This window comes from Nelumbo lutea, chromosome 3 (genome assembly GCF_056320005.1).
Source record: "Nelumbo lutea isolate HS-2025 chromosome 3, American lotus-T2T, whole genome shotgun sequence".
Classification (NCBI taxonomy): Eukaryota; Viridiplantae; Streptophyta; class Magnoliopsida; order Proteales; family Nelumbonaceae; genus Nelumbo; species Nelumbo lutea.
In genome coordinates, this window is record NC_142686.1 from 106,896,317 (window position 1) to 106,913,708 (window position 17,392).

At 38.8% G+C, this 17,392-nt stretch overlaps 1 protein-coding gene and 1 pseudogene across 2 annotated transcripts; one reads left to right on the forward strand and one right to left on the reverse strand.

Annotated features, from left to right (window-relative positions):
- Positions 1-6,221: 6,221 nt before the first annotated feature.
- LOC148867429 (BTB/POZ domain-containing protein At1g03010-like) lies at positions 6,222-10,784 on the forward strand. Of its 2 annotated transcripts, none has more exons than XM_088979932.1 (4): positions 6,222-6,766; positions 8,480-8,546; positions 8,792-9,982; positions 10,074-10,784. In XM_088979932.1, the coding sequence occupies exons 1-4, from the start codon at positions 6,675-6,677 to the stop codon at positions 10,611-10,613; spliced, it is 1,890 nt and encodes a 629-aa protein (XP_088836058.1). In that variant the 5' UTR covers positions 6,222-6,674; the 3' UTR covers positions 10,614-10,784. The 2 variants fall into 2 exon arrangements, with proteins under 2 accessions (XP_088836058.1, XP_088836059.1); XM_088979933.1 differs by lacking the exon at positions 6,222-6,766 and adding an exon at positions 7,928-8,380.
- Positions 10,785-12,922: 2,138 nt separating this feature from the next.
- Positions 12,923-17,392, reverse strand: LOC148867430 (uncharacterized; annotated as a pseudogene).

Here is a 17,392-nt window from a genome sequence, read left to right on the forward strand (position 1 = left end):
GCAATTCTTTTCTGTTCAGTTCTATATCCATCATTAAACTATGGATGCTTAAATCATTTCTTATTACTTTTATTTAAGTCTTTTTTGATTTGCCTTTTAACTCTTTTAGCATTGGCCAAATTTAAGGGGTATTGATTGCCCTTTGGATATTCATATTTTACCTTGATTTTAATTTGATGCCATCCATATGTAAGCCATCATTTGTTTTATTTTATGATGCTAGGGTTTCATGATTATTTGGATATTCTTGCGTTGATATTTTCTTATTTAAAATAAATCTTTATTTTATTACAAGTAGAATATTGAGATAATAATATAAAAAAATAAAAAAATGAAGGATCTTTCAAATGCTCTCCTTGACCTATTCTTCCTACTCTGGACAATGCTTTTTTATAGGATTTATTTTATTGTTTTAGGTGTTTATAGTGAAAATTTATTTTGGATTACTTTTTATCAATTAGTACTTTATATGCTTTCTTGTTCAAATTTTTTATTCACATACTTTTACTCTTGCACATGCTCAACTAATTGTGAATGGCTTTCTTTGCTGGTTAAAGAATGAATTCAAGGAATTAGGATTTGTTCCTCACAAAGTGCATCTTACACTGAATTTACAGCACATTTCACCGTGTACTGAAAACATCTTCAACACATAAGTTTGGGAGATGTTTATGATATGTGGCTGAAACATGTTATGAGGTTAGTGTGAGAAGCAGATCCGCCTCGTATTCAAGGCATAACAAAGTAAATTTGTTGGTCTGAAAGAAAATCTTGAAATTGGAAGGAAAAAAAAGTTATTTACTAATTTATAAAAAGTTATTTATCAAAAAAAGCGAGTTAGGGGTTAGACATAATTCTCTTTTCTGCTTTGTTTTTGTTTCTCAGCCATTTTCATTATTAATAAGAAGAAGAGGAGACCTGTGTGACGCATGGGCTGATGTCAAAAGAAGAGTTATGGCCAGTTTTTTTAACTGAATTAGGCCCCGTTTGGTGCATCTTTTTGCACTGTTTGTCAGTTATTTACAAGTCTAGGAAATCATGATTCGGTCTTTTCCCATTTGGTTTGTGGCAGATTAAGCCGCTAAAAAGATGCGAGCAGCCAAAATCTAGTGATTTTCAAGAAGCTTTAAATGGAGCTTTTCCGAGTTTGGATCTCCTGCCCACGAGAACCCTGCCCACATCTACCCACAATACACTACCCCCCGTGAGTTGGGAACATCTCCCCCTGCATAGTACTATGCAGAGGACGAGGTGTTCTCCATGTGTGGCTGTGATAAACGTGGGCAGAAGATCTGGACTCACTCAAATCTTAATGCAAAACTTCAATATATTTTTTGGCTGTCAAAGCTACCAAAAGTTTTTTCTCAAAAAGACTTGCCAAACAGCTCCTTAGTTGTAGATGAGTTTAAATAGCCCCATTTTTTTTTACTTTATATTTATAAAAAAAATAAAAAAACCACAAATTTCTAAAAGGGTAGAGAAACAATTTTATGGACATGAATGCATTTTAGAATATAGTATAGATAACTCTCATTCAACACACTTATTTTTACTTAATATAATGGACATAAAACATTAAAAGCATGTTCATTTTTTTTTATAAAATTTTAATAATTTTTTTAATATATTTATTTATTTTTATTATTTGATATATAACATCATGGTTGATCCGTTTAATTTTATTTTCAAATCAAATGTTACATCAATAAGATTTTATGAGCAACTAAATCCCCTGACCCTGTCCAATCCAGGAGCCCATAAACTCAAACTCCTTGGCCTGTTCCCAACCTTCTTGGGTGTATGCATGCACCAAATTGCTTGCATGGACAGGAGTTGCATGGTTCAAACTTGAAATCAATTTGCACTGGGTCCAAGTCCAACCTTCTTCTCTCAGCGTTCTTACAAAAGGGTAGGTTCAGTGTCTTGCCAGGGGGAAACATCTTTTGGCCCTTGGGCCATGCTGCAGCAATACTGGGTCCAACTCAGGCCCATGTGGGCTTAGGATTGGTCCAGTGGGCTAAAGTGAAATTGCCACATGTCATCGCCTCCCTACCTCCAAGAAATGGTCCCAAGCTGCTCTTCCTATAGAGAAACCAGAAGTAGATCTTACATGTCACGCGCAATCCACATTTTAAAAGTGCTTCTCACTTTTACTATCTTTTAATTTAATGATAATTTAGTTTTAAAAGCGGCTCTCTTTCTCTCTCTCACACACACACAATCAAGATTAGTTGTCTATGGTGGTTTGAACATTTTCAAATTTTTGGTCATCTACAATTTGAAGTGTCAGTGGGTCAAGTTTAGTGCAAGGTTCTAAATATTGAAACGCCCGATATATCGGTAGGGGCGTATCGATACTTTTTTTTTTTCTTTTTCAAATTTGATTCAGGGGGGGGCTGGTTTAAGGTTCCTCCACCCCATGAATCGGTCAAAACCCTGATACACTCTCTGTAGGGGCGTATCGGGGTGCTCCCCGAGGCTAATACGGGCTGATATGTGTTGATTTTTTGAACCTTGTTTGGCCTGATTTGTTTCGACCTTAACTATATTGGTGAACCTGATCCGACCCATTGACTAATAACACTGAAACATTTGTGAATATACCATTTTGTTGAGTATAGGGGCAATATCAGTGGGATGGCGAGGATCAAGTTTAGACTAATCAGAACCCCCACTGCATCCACCAGTCTGGATCAGGTAGGCACATATGATGAACACATTGAGTAAGCATTTAGAATTTTTTTTAACACTTGTTCATTAAAATATCGTCAGCTTACCCTTGAAAATGATTAAAAACAACTTTTGATATACCTATCAGAATATTTATTAAGTGCTCATTGAACGTGCTTACAATACATGCCTTTCTGATATCACAGTTGAATCCTCCATTTGATAGCCAGATTGGATTTGGGTCAGATTCAGGTTGAATGAAAAAATGTATAGAACCTGAAATGGTTCAAAGTCTGATCAACATCCTTCATATGCAAAATTTGTGTATAGAGAGTTTCATTATATTTTTATATTATTTCGTTCTAATATTTTGTCAGGGGATACACTACATCATATGATAGCATTCAAAACATTTAAAATCAACCAACTCTTGATATATCAACTGAGTGGTGTCTCAGTTGGTAGTAAACTGGGTTGTCTCAGAAGAGATACAGATTCAAATCACGCTATCAACTACCACCAACTTTGAATGATATTTATTAGGTTGTTGCTGAAGTGCTGCCCTATGCACAGTTAAAACGACAAATGGAGAGAAAAATAATAATAATTACTAAAATAGAAGAGAAAAAATTGAAAGAATAATTCGGCTAACGTTGACTGGTTAGGAACGAGTACCACTCTGTTTATAACCAAGTGATTGAGTTACAATATGAATTATGGCCCCTATGGGGGCACAGAGGCGTACAATTCAATACCAATAAATATCAGTGACCTTGAAAAGCGACACATGTCATACAATACAGACTGATATGTTGCGAAATTTTAAACCTCTATCCGATCTATTATCATTAATTTTATATCAATTTGTTAATTAATTTAAAAAAGATAAAAAGTGATTCCTACCCTAGATGGCCAACCCCCTAATCTCCCACTTAACCCTGGTAAAGTTACTTTTTTTTTTTTTTTTGATAAACAGAGTAAAACAATCAATGATAATAAAATATAGGAAAGTCAAAAGATAATCAAGTCCCATTTCTCTTCTTATCCCCATCACTCCCCCCTTTTATATATAGTCTCATTTTAAGACATACAGGAAACAAAGAAAAGCAAAACAATGGTGTTATTGAACAAAGCAGCTGTTTTTATTGCTTTAATCTTCTTTTTTCTTGGCTTCTTTGAGTACATTTCAATTTTAATATATTAAGGCACATCATAATCATCAAAAACAGCTAAGTGGAGATGCCCACCTCTGGTTTCTGAAACAAGTATAGATCCACCCCAAAGTTTTTAGTGTATCATGGTTCCTTTGCTAGAAAGAGAAATTATATATATATACTAGTGAGAGCAGACAATGTGACATTGTGCATTACAAAAAGTAAAAAAGCAAAAACTCAGCCAAGCATCATCTGTGTTTCCACAACATAACACAAGGCATCAAATTCTTAAAATAAATGTATCTACTGCTATGCCTAATGCTTATGCATACTTGCCATTTTCATGGGTTCTACTAGGTATATAAAAACTTTTCCAAATGGGCTTAGGTTTGGAATCTTGGCATTGTCAATAGATAAGATAGGCTTTCAATAAGCTTTCTGAATAATTTGCTCAGAATTGGTCTCACAGTTGTCCTTTGTTTAGGCCCCATTTGGCTCTAAGCTCCAGCCTCTGTTGCCCATGTTTCCATCCTGAACAGTACTGTTCAGATTATTTTCCCAGAAGTCAGATTAGCTGCACTTGATGGCTGTGTTAGGGACTGTTTAATTAACGAAGAATAATATCCCGCGTCAGCCATGCATGCAAAGTGAGAGATTGAAGTGATTGTGAGACATATACATTTAGATCGATGATGTGGAATGTTATTATTGGTTAAACAGCCCCTAACACAGCCATCAGGTGCAACTAATTCAGTTGCATTTTCGTGGGGCGTAAGCCCTAGAGTTAGTACTCCTCCCCCCTCCCTCCCCCTGTTCATATTGAATTACATACAGAGAAATGACCTAAAGAAACTTCCCTACATGCATTGTGCATTGTAACAAGCTGGATATTTGACTCACCATCCAATGGATCTTACCAATGATATTTCAAGGTCGAGACGTTGGCCCATCAGCCCTAATTAAGAGACAAACATATTTTCCCCCTCTCTAGTCAATGAATCATTCTCCATGTTTTATGTGATTGTCCAAAAGTCATAAGGTACAAAGTGTTATTCCTTACAACTAAAAGGTTGCAATCCTTGAATTGACTCCCCACCAATTCATATTCGAGTCTGGTCCGACCATTTCCTGGCCCAACCCATCTCTTTCTTTTCTTTCAATGCATAGGGACTTGCTAAGAGGGGTGCAACTTGGGTGAGGTGTTGGGTTGGGTTGAGCATTGGTTAAATTTTGAATAGATCCGACCCCAAAGTGGTTGTAGTTCTTCAAATTCAGCAACTCGATCAACCGCGTCGGTTTGGCTTGTAGCTAAGGAACTTGTGGGATGCACTTTCAGGCATGCAGGTTCCACCAATTTGTTGTATTATCATCCAAAACTGCAGGATATGTACAATATAATGATGAATTATATACTGTCCTTCTCCATAGAATTTGAAGGTGGGGGCCTCACATGTTTTCTCTACACTATAATTGTGACCACTAGCTTTGCTCACCTGCCCTAATGATTTAGCATCAATTCTCCTTCATGTGAAAAGTCCCTTGTTCATCCTTTGGTCCCGCCCATGTTTAATATAGATCAAAGTTCATCCTAATCCCATCTCCTTCACCCAAACAACTTGACAAGAAAAATCTGACACAATGACACCCTTCTCCAAAGGGGTGTGAGTCGAGCCAATTGGTGGGCTAGGGTTCTAAATACCCAAATTTGACTTGAAGATTATCGAGTTGAGTCAAGTTTGAACTTTTTGCTTCGAATAGTTCATGATTATAATTGAACTTACTGCTTCTAATAAAATATTATTTCTTAATATATTTTTATTTATAATATAGATAAATATATTTATAATCAAGTTTTTTAATATATTTTTTATTTATAAAATCGATTATTTATAATTTTTAATAGCAATTTATTTATAATTGGCTCGAGCCACATTGAGCTCGAATAACTCGTAATTATTGACTCAAATTGAGTTCAAGTATGAAACTATAACTCAATCGAACTCAAGTCAATTGTGCTCCAAGATTTTGAGTCAAACTCAAGCTCAAGCCACCCAAAACTCGACTCAATTACCACCCCACTATTAGCAAATTGACTCCCTCTTTCCTACTAGAATTAATATTACCAGACAGCCCAAATCATGGAATGGTCATGGCCGGTCCGACCAATGAAAGAAGGTCTTAGTGATCAAACAGTCTGTCAAAATTATGTGGGTACAAGAGCTTTGGTAAATTAATTGTTAATTAGTATATAGATCGAAAACTTGCTTTGGAGATCATTTTTTTTGGTTATTATATCTTGTAACCCAATCCAAGCCATCATCTTAATAGCCACTTTAATGAACTTTACACATAATATGAAGCTGTTTTAATCCAATCTTTATTTGGGTAGCTTTCGCTAGACATGATTATAGAGACCCTAAAAGCAGTGCAAGCCTTTAGTATTCCTGCAAATCCGAAAAAGAAAATCTAATTAAAAGGCATTGCACCTCACTTTCACCGAAAAGTAGTGCAAGGGGTTGCCACATTTTCTTGACTTCTGCAAATTAAATACATACTTCAAACACAATACAAAATCATCTCTCACCTCTATTCCTTCATGGGTTCTTATAACTTTCAGCTCACTCCAGCTTTAGAGAGAAAGAGAGAGAAAGAGAGAGAAAGAGAGAGAGAGAGAGAGAGAGAGAGAGCCTTTAATTATCCACTCATAACAAACCTCTGTTGTTTGCTCTTCAACTAAATATGGATCAGTTAGTCCTTAAGGGAGAGAGGCAGACTTCTTCTCTGGTGGGAAAGTGGTAAAGATTGTCTAGCTAGTAGGAGTTGTGAGTGTCTGTCTCTGAGTCTGACGAGATGGTTGTTGCTACCGTTGGTGAACTGAAGCCAAGTATTTCAGGAAAGAGACTGTTTCGCCCCAATTCAAGTATTCGTCACGCCACTGAATGGTATTCTAGCTTCTTCTTCTTTGAATTAAACAAATGCTTTGGGTTTGGGTTTTAGAAATTTTGAATTATAATAGTGGTTGTTTTAACTTCTGAGAAACTGATGAAGAACAAGAGAAATCATGATACTAGTACAATAATAAATTGTTCTTTTGTTTAAGATGCTGATAATATGAATATAGAGTGACAGTCATATTGATACTAGTGTACTAATGGAGTTCTTCCAGTACCGTGATAGACATGATCATACAAGTGCAATAACAAAATTTTCTTGCTGCTAGCTAGTTGTTTGATATTTAGCTTCACTGACGCCATGTTTAGATTCTGGGTTGCTGTCTTATTTGTTTTTTTTTTTCTCTGCCAATTTCTATTCCATGCTTAGTAAATCCCTTTTCTTAATTAGGAACTAATTAAAGAAAAAGAGAATCACAAGATCATGTTACATATACACTCAGTCAGTAATGTACTGCTATACTGCAATAGAGATACTACTGTTCATCGGAATTTTTATGTCTTTATTGGTCGGAGAAGTTGAAGTTTCATGGATGTGTTTGATGGGTCACCAACATTTTGGATTTGGGCTTGTTGGAAATTGTACTGAAACAATAATGCATGATTAGTGGTGTTTGTTTGCAATTTGGGCCTTTATTATCAGATGGCCTAATTTCGCCACTTAATTCACCCCAGATGGGTTCATATGATGATATATGATTCCTTTCGGGGACGCAGAAAAAAACATACAAATTAAGGCACTATGATCTAAATAAAAACCTCTTAATTAAACAGACACTGTGATTCTGGGGAGCTGCAAATGTTAAAGCCCAATCCTGGAAGGCCGTGAATCTCTGACTTTCTATGATTATATCAACTTTGTTTTCCCTGAGCACCCACGTTCCTGATCGGCACAGCTAGCTACAAGAAAGACTGACAGTTACGTTCTAACCGAATTCGGATTAGCTGAATGCTTTAGCTGTTTAGCAGGCTGTGGAACCAATGATGAAGTTTATTAACGGACCCCATTTAAATACTGGCGTGGAACCTTATCATTGGTTCCACAGACTTCTGAACAGCTAAAGCGTTGAGCTAAACCTTGCTCACACCAACACGAGACTTGACTCTACAATCCTCACCTCAATCTGCAGTAGACCATTAATTCAGAAATCAGAACACAACAACCATACGTGGGTGTCCTAATAAACCCAAACGAACCCAGATGGCTTCTGTGTCCCATTCCCTTTAATTTCATGTGAATTGCCTCCTCCATGCACTTTCTACCTCCAGAAATTCCAAATTTCGCATCCCTGAATGAAGCTTTCCACCTCCTGTGACTCATATTCTTATCCTTTCTGTACTTATTCCTCTGTGAAAATCATCTCAGGAATGCATTTCTTAAGATTCCTGAACCTTTTCCTATCTGGGGCCATCTATGTAGAATCATAAAATCCTGATTATTGATCACACTTTCCAATATTGTTTTCAATCGACCACCTGAGCAAGCTCCATGCCACTGGCCTGAATCAGTTTCAAGGTTACAGTTTCCAAACGTTGTGCTGCAGTAGTCAGCATATATAGATTTTATAAAGAGTTGTTGAAAATGCTCTTTTCATTAACGAATATGTAGGCTATTATGTCTTTCAGTCATTTCACAGTTTCCTCTTTTTTTTTTTTTTTTGTTGCTGACGACAAATCTAACATTGTTTAATTCTTCTTTTTCAGGCCAATCTTTGATGTTTCTAGTGACCTTATTATTGAAGTAGGAGGATCAAGCTTTCCACTCCACAAGGTGATGAACTGAAAGCTATGTTGTTAGCTAGGAATCTGTAATTCTGATCAGTTATTAATCATTCTTTGTGTTCTAGTTTCTTTCCAAGTTTTGTTCTTTATGGGTGCTGATAAAAACCTTTTTCTTGGAGATAAAACATTAATTCTTGACCCGGGTTTCTGTTGCTTCTGTTTCGAATTCATCCTTAGAAAAATTGTATCGACAGCATCTCATCACAATCTTTTTTCTATTTTTTGTTTTTGCAGTTCCCTCTGGTTTCTCGGAGTGGGAAGATTCGGAAACTGTTGCTGGAAGCGAAGGATTCAAAAGTTTCAAGGATAAATCTGCCATCCATTCCAGGCGGATCGGAGGCATTCGAACTAGCAGCAAAATTCTGCTACGGGGTAAACATAGAAATCACACTGTCAAATGTTGCCATGCTACGCTGTGCAGCTCATTACCTGGAGATGACAGAGGAGTTTTCTGAGAAGAACTTGGAGATGAGAACAGAAATTTATCTGAAGGAGACAGTGTTGTCTGACATCCCAAACTCCATTTCTGTTCTTCACTGCTGTGAAACCCTCCTTCCCGCAGTAGAAGATATCAACCTGGTTAGCAGAATTATCAGTGGAATTGCAACTAATGCCTGTAAAGAGCAGCTGACATCTGGGCTATCAAAACTCGAGCAGAACTTCGCCATCAAACCCATCGTGGACATTGAACCAGAGACCCCATCGGACTGGTGGGGAAAATCAATCACGATTCTGAGCCTGGATTTCTTCCAACGGGTTCTGTCTGCAGTGAAGTCGAAGGGCCTTAAGCAGGACATAATCAGCAGGATCCTGATAAACTACACACATAACTCTCTTCAGAGTGTCGTAGTCAAAGACCCTCAATCGATTAAAGGAAGCTCGTTGGATGCAGAGTTGCAGAAGAAACAAAGAGTGATTGTAGAAGCAATCGTAAGTTTGCTACCAACTCAGTCAAGAAAGAGTTCAGTACCGATAGCCTTCCTTTCCAGTCTGTTGAAAACTGCAATAATGGGGTCGGCTTCTGCAGCTTGCAGAGCTGATTTAGAGAGGCGGATTGGTCTGCAGCTGGATCAAGCTATCCTTGAAGACATCCTTATACCTGCAAACTCACACGGCAACAACTACCATCCACTGTATGATACAGATACGATACTGAGAATCTTCTCCATCTTCCTGAACTTGGATGAGGACGACGAGAACAACTTGAGGGATGAAAGTGAGATGGCTTATGACTTTGACAGTCCTGGATCTCCTAAACAGAGCTCAATCCTTAAGGTGTCAAAGCTCTTGGACAACTATCTAGCAGAAATCGCACTGGATCCAAACTTGATGCCATCGAAGTTCATCGTTCTAGCAGAGCTACTCCCAGATCATGCCCGGATCGTGAATGATGGGTTATACAGATCTGTTGATATCTTCCTCAAGGTAAGGCACTAAGGCCCAGTTTTCATCCTCATGGTTTATGACTTTGTCTGTGACGTTTTCGAGTTTCAGACAGAATTTGTGCTTCTCACAGGTTCATCCCAACATCAAGGAATCTGAACGCTACCGACTGTGTAAAACCATCGATTGTCAAAAGCTATCTCAGGAAGCCTGCAGCCATGCAGCTCAGAATGAAAGACTGCCGGTGCAAATGGCCGTTCAGGTGCTGTACTTCGAGCAGATCAGGCTTCGAAATGCAATGAATGGAGGCCACAATCATTTCTTCTTCGGTTCAATCAACGGCCAATTCCCCCAACGCTCAAGCAGTGGCGCCGGCAGCGGGACGATCTCCCCAAGAGATAACTACGCCTCTGTGAGAAGAGAGAACAGGGAGCTGAGGCTCGAAGTAGCTCGAATGAGAATGAGGCTGACCGACCTGGAGAAAGATCACGTCTCCATGAAACAGGAGCTCGTTCGATCAAACCCAGCAAATAAGATACTTAGATCATTCACCAAAAATCTAAGCAAGCTCAACTTCCTTTTCCGGATAAAAGACGTTAAGCCCATTGGTTCCAAGGCTAATTCAGAAGCTCGGTTTCTCTTTCAGAAGCGAAGGCGCTACTCTGTTTCATGATTTTTATACATAACTGCATGCATACGAATTAATGTATAGCATAAATGTTGTGATTGTGTCTAAAAATCTCAATTTTATAGTTCTACTAAAACTCAATCCTGTGTTCAATGAGATGACATTCTTGATTCTCGACTTTCTTACATCAGAATTACACATTCTTGATTCTCGACTTTCTTACATAAGAATTACACATTCTACCATTGATCAAGAATCTCATGTTCTTTTTTCAAATTTATGTGGAGATCAGGAAAAGTATATTTTCCTGGGTATCACTAGGTGGCTAAATAACTTTCCCATCTAGGGGGAAATTTACAATACTGGTATGAGACAAAAATGTCCCTTTTAATAATGAAATTTTATGACTAAAATGGTCATTGTCTTATTTATATGAGAAATAAAAGAACATGGGTAAATGCACTTACCCTAACTTAATGGATAACAAACATGGCCTAAATCTAATAGCAGTAATCAGATAGCTTGATTGGACTCATTCTCATTCCAGCTAGCTCTACTGTCTGATAAGGTCCTAAATTTAAAATTGGATTTGGTGCTCACAAAATTATGCTTGCAGTGTTCTCACAGCTCTTTCCAGTCATGCATTGGGAACATTTCCCCATAAATAAAAAGATAAATATAGAGATGTTCCCAATGTGTGGCTGAAAATGGTTGTGAGAACAATGTGAGCACTGAATCTCCAAATGTAAGACTGAAAATGGCTGTAAGAATAGTGTGAGCACAATTTTGTGAGCATTGAATCCGCCATCCCTAAATTTATAACCATTAGTCCCCATTGGCTTGTGGACGAAGGGTATAAAAAGTAGGTATAGCCACCGTGCAAGTAAATAGTTGGGATTGCAACCTTTGGACTTAAGGATTTTGCCCCAATTCTTATTGGAATGGGTTCAAACACCAGGGGACCACTGTATGATCAACCCTCTAGCCTAGCTATCTCTCTAATAGCCTTTTAAATTCCAGCATTCAACTACCAAGTTCTCTACATTACCTTATCTCTTCTTTATAGAAGGATGTTTGGAACAATTTGCATATTGGTCACCTTATGGGCAAAGAAGACTTGTAATGCTTTACTAAAGGCTTAGGGGTGGCAAAGATGACTGGTGGAATTGCAGAGATGGCCGGAATGAGCCACAAGATCTGTGAAAGAACAGATGCTCTGAATGCTGCAGGAAACCCAACTATGCTGCTATTGGAAAGGTAGGGCCAATTCAATCCCAGAAAGTATTTAGTTTGAGAGCATATGCTGTATCACTCTAGCACAACCCAACTATGCTGATGATGTCCTACCTATTGCAGTTTGTGCATCTGTTTATCACAATCACATAATGGTTGGGCCACACCCCATGGATGATTTCTTACCCAAAGCTATTCGAATTGGATATTTGACTCCCCATTGTTTTGGGTAGCAATCAATATCTAGAAGGCAGGAATCTTACTTGAAACTTCAGATCTTTCTAATCCAAGGGAACATTTACCTTCTGTTGTGTACCTTGGGCATGATGGTTCCTGTTGATTTTCAATGAAAAAGCTCTAGTACTAGGTCAGTGTTTTTGATACAGGAGAAAAGAAAAAAACAACACAAAAAATAGGAGGTTTATAGACTAGTTAGCAAGGAAAACAAACAAGCAAATAGACCAACAAAGGGAAGCCTGATTAATGGTTAAGTAAATCAACCCCATAAATTATAACCTAACGAATGATTAAGTTCAAACGCTTACTACCATGTAAAACATCCATATCACGTTTGAGTATTTTATACCTAGACAACACAAGAGACAAATCAAAGAACATCAACTTTCAGCCAACCATGTTTATTTAGGTGGGAACCAGCACCATTGTTAATCTTTTAATCCGTGGATTCCTCTGTTTTGGATCAATGCAAGCTATTCCTGACATGATGTTTCTTTAATGTGCAAGGGCTTTGCAATTGGATCGGCTGCTCTCGTCTCTCTTGCATTATTTGGTGCCTTTGTAAGTAGGAATGGCATCACGGCTGTTGATGTGTTGAGCCCAAAAGTTTTCATTAATTGATGGGTGTTATCTCATTCATTTTTGAAAAACAGAAGGATAGCATAAGGCTGAAAAGCAGAAGAATAGCAGAAGGGTCGACAGAACAGAGAGCCGAACAAGCTTACTTCCTTGTATTGATATTATACGGTTATATATACACAGTTATACAAGAATCAAGGGATATGACTAGCTACAATTCTGGAATATAAAAGGAAGATATATACAAGATATTGACCAGGCTTAATATATAAGATATGCAAAACCTTCCCTTTTAACACTCCCCCTCAAGTTGGAGAGTGGATATCCTGCACTCCCAACTTGCGAACCATAGGAGCAAAATTTTCTCTCCCCATAGGTTTGGTTAAGATGTCTGCCGGTTGATGTGCAGAATTTACGTACTTTGTAATGACAGAACCATCTTGGATTTTGTCCCTGATGTATGGCAATCCATCTCGATGTGCCTAGTTCACTCATGAAAAACTGGATTGGCTGCAATGTGCAAAGCCGCCTTGTTGTCACAATATAATATGGCAGGTCCACGATGAATAAGTCCCAAGTCTCTTAACAGAGAACGGAGCCATGTTAACTCACAGCATGCTCCTGTCATTGCACGGTACTCAGCTTCGGCTGAAGAAAGAGACACTGTTTTCTGCCGTTTTGATCTCCAAGATATTGATGAAGGTCCAAAAAAAACATAATAGCCTGTAGTAGACTTTCTAGTAAGTGGGCAACCTGCCCAATCAGAATCACAATAAGCTCGTAGTCTGAAATCACTATTTGAAGAAAAGAACAATCCCTGGCCAGGTGCACCATTCAAATATCGAACAACTCGAAGAGCTGCTTCCATATGAAGTTTCCGTGGTTGATGCATAAACCTGCTCAAGACACGAACTGAATATGTGATGTCTGGCCTTGAAACAGACAAGTATATTAGTTGCCCGACTAATCTTCTATAGCAGCCTGGATCTTTAAGTAAGTCACTCTTATCTGACAACTTCAAACCTTTCTCCATAGGAGTGTCAACTGGTGCCGCACCCAACAACCCAACATCTTTGATAATTTCTAATGCATACTTGCGTTGGGAGATAAAAATTCCATTTTTAAGAGTAGAAATTTCAGTTCCCAAAAAATATTTCAAGTCACCAAGATCTTTAAGGCGGAATCTGCTATGTAAAAATTTCTTAGTCGCAGCAATACTGACAGGATCATTCCCAGTAATCAAAATGTTGTCAACATATATCAAGAGTGCAGTGAAAGACTTGCCTCATTTCCTGGTGAATAAAGAGTAATCGGTTCGGGATCGCACATAACTAGCGGCACTGATAGCATTTGAAAATTTAGAGAACCACAGCCGTGAAGCCTGTTTCAAGCCATATAAGGACTTATGCAACCGACAAACCAAGTGTTCCTCCCCCTGTCTCCGAAGCCCTGGCGGTGGAGACATATAAATTTTCTCATGAAGGTCGCCATGAAGGAAAGCGTTATTGACATCCAGTTGGTGAAGAGATCAACCCCAAACAGCGGTTCAGGCAAGCAAGCAACGAACTGTAATGATCTTAGCAGTGGGGGAGAAAGTGTCATGAAAATCAACACCCTCCAATTGAGTGAATCCTTTGGCCACTAACCACGCCTTGTACCGTTCAATTGAACCATCAGACTTATGCTTGATTTTATAAACCCAACGACAGCCAATTGGTTTCTTACCGGGTGGAAAGAGGGGTGAGAGACCAAGTGCCGTTGGCTTGGAGTGCCTCTAATTCAGATTGCATTGTTGCTCACCATTCAGGATGAGTGACGGCTTCGGAATAGAACTGAGGTTCGGTTGTGTGGCTGATATGGGAGATGAAGGTACGGTTTTCTGGCTTGTATCGATGATAGGAGACATAATTGTAAAGTGGATAGTGGGTGCCTTTGGTTGAACCCGGAAACAAAGAGGATGATGGCTCGGATGAAACATGTGTGACATTAGAACAAACATAATTTTGAAGCTTGACCAGCGGACCAACGTGGCAGCTGGAGCGACGAAGTGGTTCAGGTTATGGTGTTGGTGGATCAGGCGAGAAGAGGAGTGGTTCGGGTGTCGGTAAAGTTGGATGGAGGGAAGATGTTGATGCCGGAGATGGTGCATCAGATGGCAATGATAAGGGACATGGACGATCGGTGAAGATGGCTCAATGTGTTGTTGTGATGGATTGGGGGGAGGAGAGGAAGGGGATGGTTGTTCGGGTTCCAGAGACGAAGTAGGTGAGTGAGATTCGTTTGTGTGGGGAATAGTGTTGTGGAGAGGTGAGTCAAAAGCTGGGTCAACGGTAGGAAATGTAGGAATTGGGCTATAATGATGAAGGTGTATTAAGGGTGGCCTGACTATAAGGAAAAATATGTTCATGGAATTTTACATCTCGGCTAGTGAATACCTTCTTGGTTGATAAATCGCCTTTTGACCAACAGGATATCCAATGAAATTTGAGGGCGTAGCACGGTAATCAAATTTATGTGAGGTATTCACATTAGTAGCATACGCTAAACAGCCAAAAACACAGAGATGGGAAAAGGAATGTGCTTTTGAGTAGAGCAACTCAAAAGGAGTTTTGAAAGAAAGAATTGGAGTAGGTAATTGATTAATTATGTGGACAGCAGTAAGAGCACATTCACCCCAGAAATGGGTAGGGAGTTGAGCTTGAAATCGTAAGGCTCGAGCGACTTGTAAGATGTGATGATGTTTGCGTTCCACAACACCGTTTTGTTGAGGTGTGTAAACACAAGAATGTTGAAAAATGACACCATTATCATTTTGAAATATTTTAATGCGGGTTTTGAATTGAGTGAGAACATGGTTAAAGAAGTGTTTTAAAAGGGATTGTGTTTCATTTTTGTGTCGCATCAAGAAAATCCAAGTGAAACGTGTATAATCATCAACAATGGTAAGAAAAAAATGAGCACCTGAAAGAGAGGGGTGTCGATATCGACCCCAAATGTCACAATGAATAATATCAAAATGTTTGGAAGAAGAAATCACACTTGTACTGAAAGTTAAGCAACTTTGCTTTGCTATATAGGGCAAGCATTATTTGACTAAATGGAAAATCCAGAAAATTCTTACGATGAAAGCCAAGCGAGAGGATGATATGTGGCCTAAGTGTCAATGCCAGAGGTCAGTGGAAGAAGTGGTGAGATTGCAGGTTGGTTGGAAGTTGGTGGATGATGAAGGGTTGGTAAATTTTTTCGTCGCTAGTTCCACTAAATAATATAGCCCGTCACACTGTTTACCCAAATCAATCATCCTCTTTGTATCTAGATCCTGTAAAATATACCAATAAGGGAAAAATGTCACTAAACAATTTAAACCTCTTGTAAGACGACTAACTGACATCAAATCAACTTGGAAAGTAGGCACACATAATACATCATGTAGAGAATAAACAAAATTCAGAGGCAATGATCCTTTGGCAACAATATTAGCCTTTTGTCCGCTAGGCAATAATACAAAAGGCAACGAGCAAGCTTTATTTTTGTGTGAAAACAATTTAGACGATGAAGATATGTGGTCCGTCGCACCGCTATCAATGATCCAATTATGGGAACTGTTCTTAGACAAACCTGGTTTGGTTACAACATTAGCTTGAGGACTAGACCCCTCATTTTTTATGCTAAGAAGCGATAAGAGCTGCAGAAATTGAGCCTCTGATATCCCAACAATTGGTTTTTCTTCCTCTTTAGAATAGCCTTCTGAAACATGATTAGCCGCTGGTTTGCCGAACTGATTTGAGCCTGAAGTATTCTTTGCCTTTGGATGGCCTGGTGGATACCCATGTAGCTGATAACACTTCTGGACCCAATGGCCCTTATCACCACAATATGTGCATTGAGGCCTGCCTCTGCCAAAACCTGAGTGTCGTCTATCAGTATCAGAACGATGCTGGCCATACTCCTGTGATTGCTGGAAATTGACTGATCGGGTTTGGGAACCATAAGGCCGATTAGTCTTCTTTGTTTCTGTCGAATTATGCACAGCCATAGCAGCACTGGATTCTGCGTTGGAATGGGTTGAACTTAGGTGTCGCTGCTTCTCCTCTTGACTGACTAAAAAAGAGGCTTGACAAACAGAAGGAAGCGGATTCATCAGGAGAATCTGCCCGCGAATAGCATTATAAGATTCATTCAAACCCATTAATTGTATTAATTTTTGTTGATCAGCTTGCGCCCTATATGCTATGTCTGAATATGTTGCCAATTCGTTCCACAGGCTCTTCAATTTTGTATAATAAGCAGAAGCAGAGAGCTGTTCTTGTCGAAGGCAAGCAATATCTCGCTGAATCTCAAAGATACGAGGTGCATTATTTTTGAGAGAAACGCTCACGGAGATCTTCCCAAACTTCATGAGCAGAAGAATAATAGATCACACTGTCTGAGATTTCTGGGCTGAGAGTGTTAATAATCCAGGAATGGACCATATCATTGCATCGCGACCAAGTCACATAACCTTCAGGATCAGCTTCTTCTGAAGGAGCCTTGATTGAGCCATTGACAAAACATAGCTTGTTCTTGGAATTCAAGGTCAGTGTCATAGCCCTCTTCCAAGCAGAATAATTGTCTCCATTCAAAGGTTTGGAAACCAAAACCAAACCCGAATGATCTGAATGGTGAAGGAAATAAGGATTGGAGATATCTGTGGGGGTAATAATAATTCCTGGTTTGGATATACCAGAATCGGCATTGATCTTGCCGAGAGTAGGTGTCATATTATCATTGGCCAT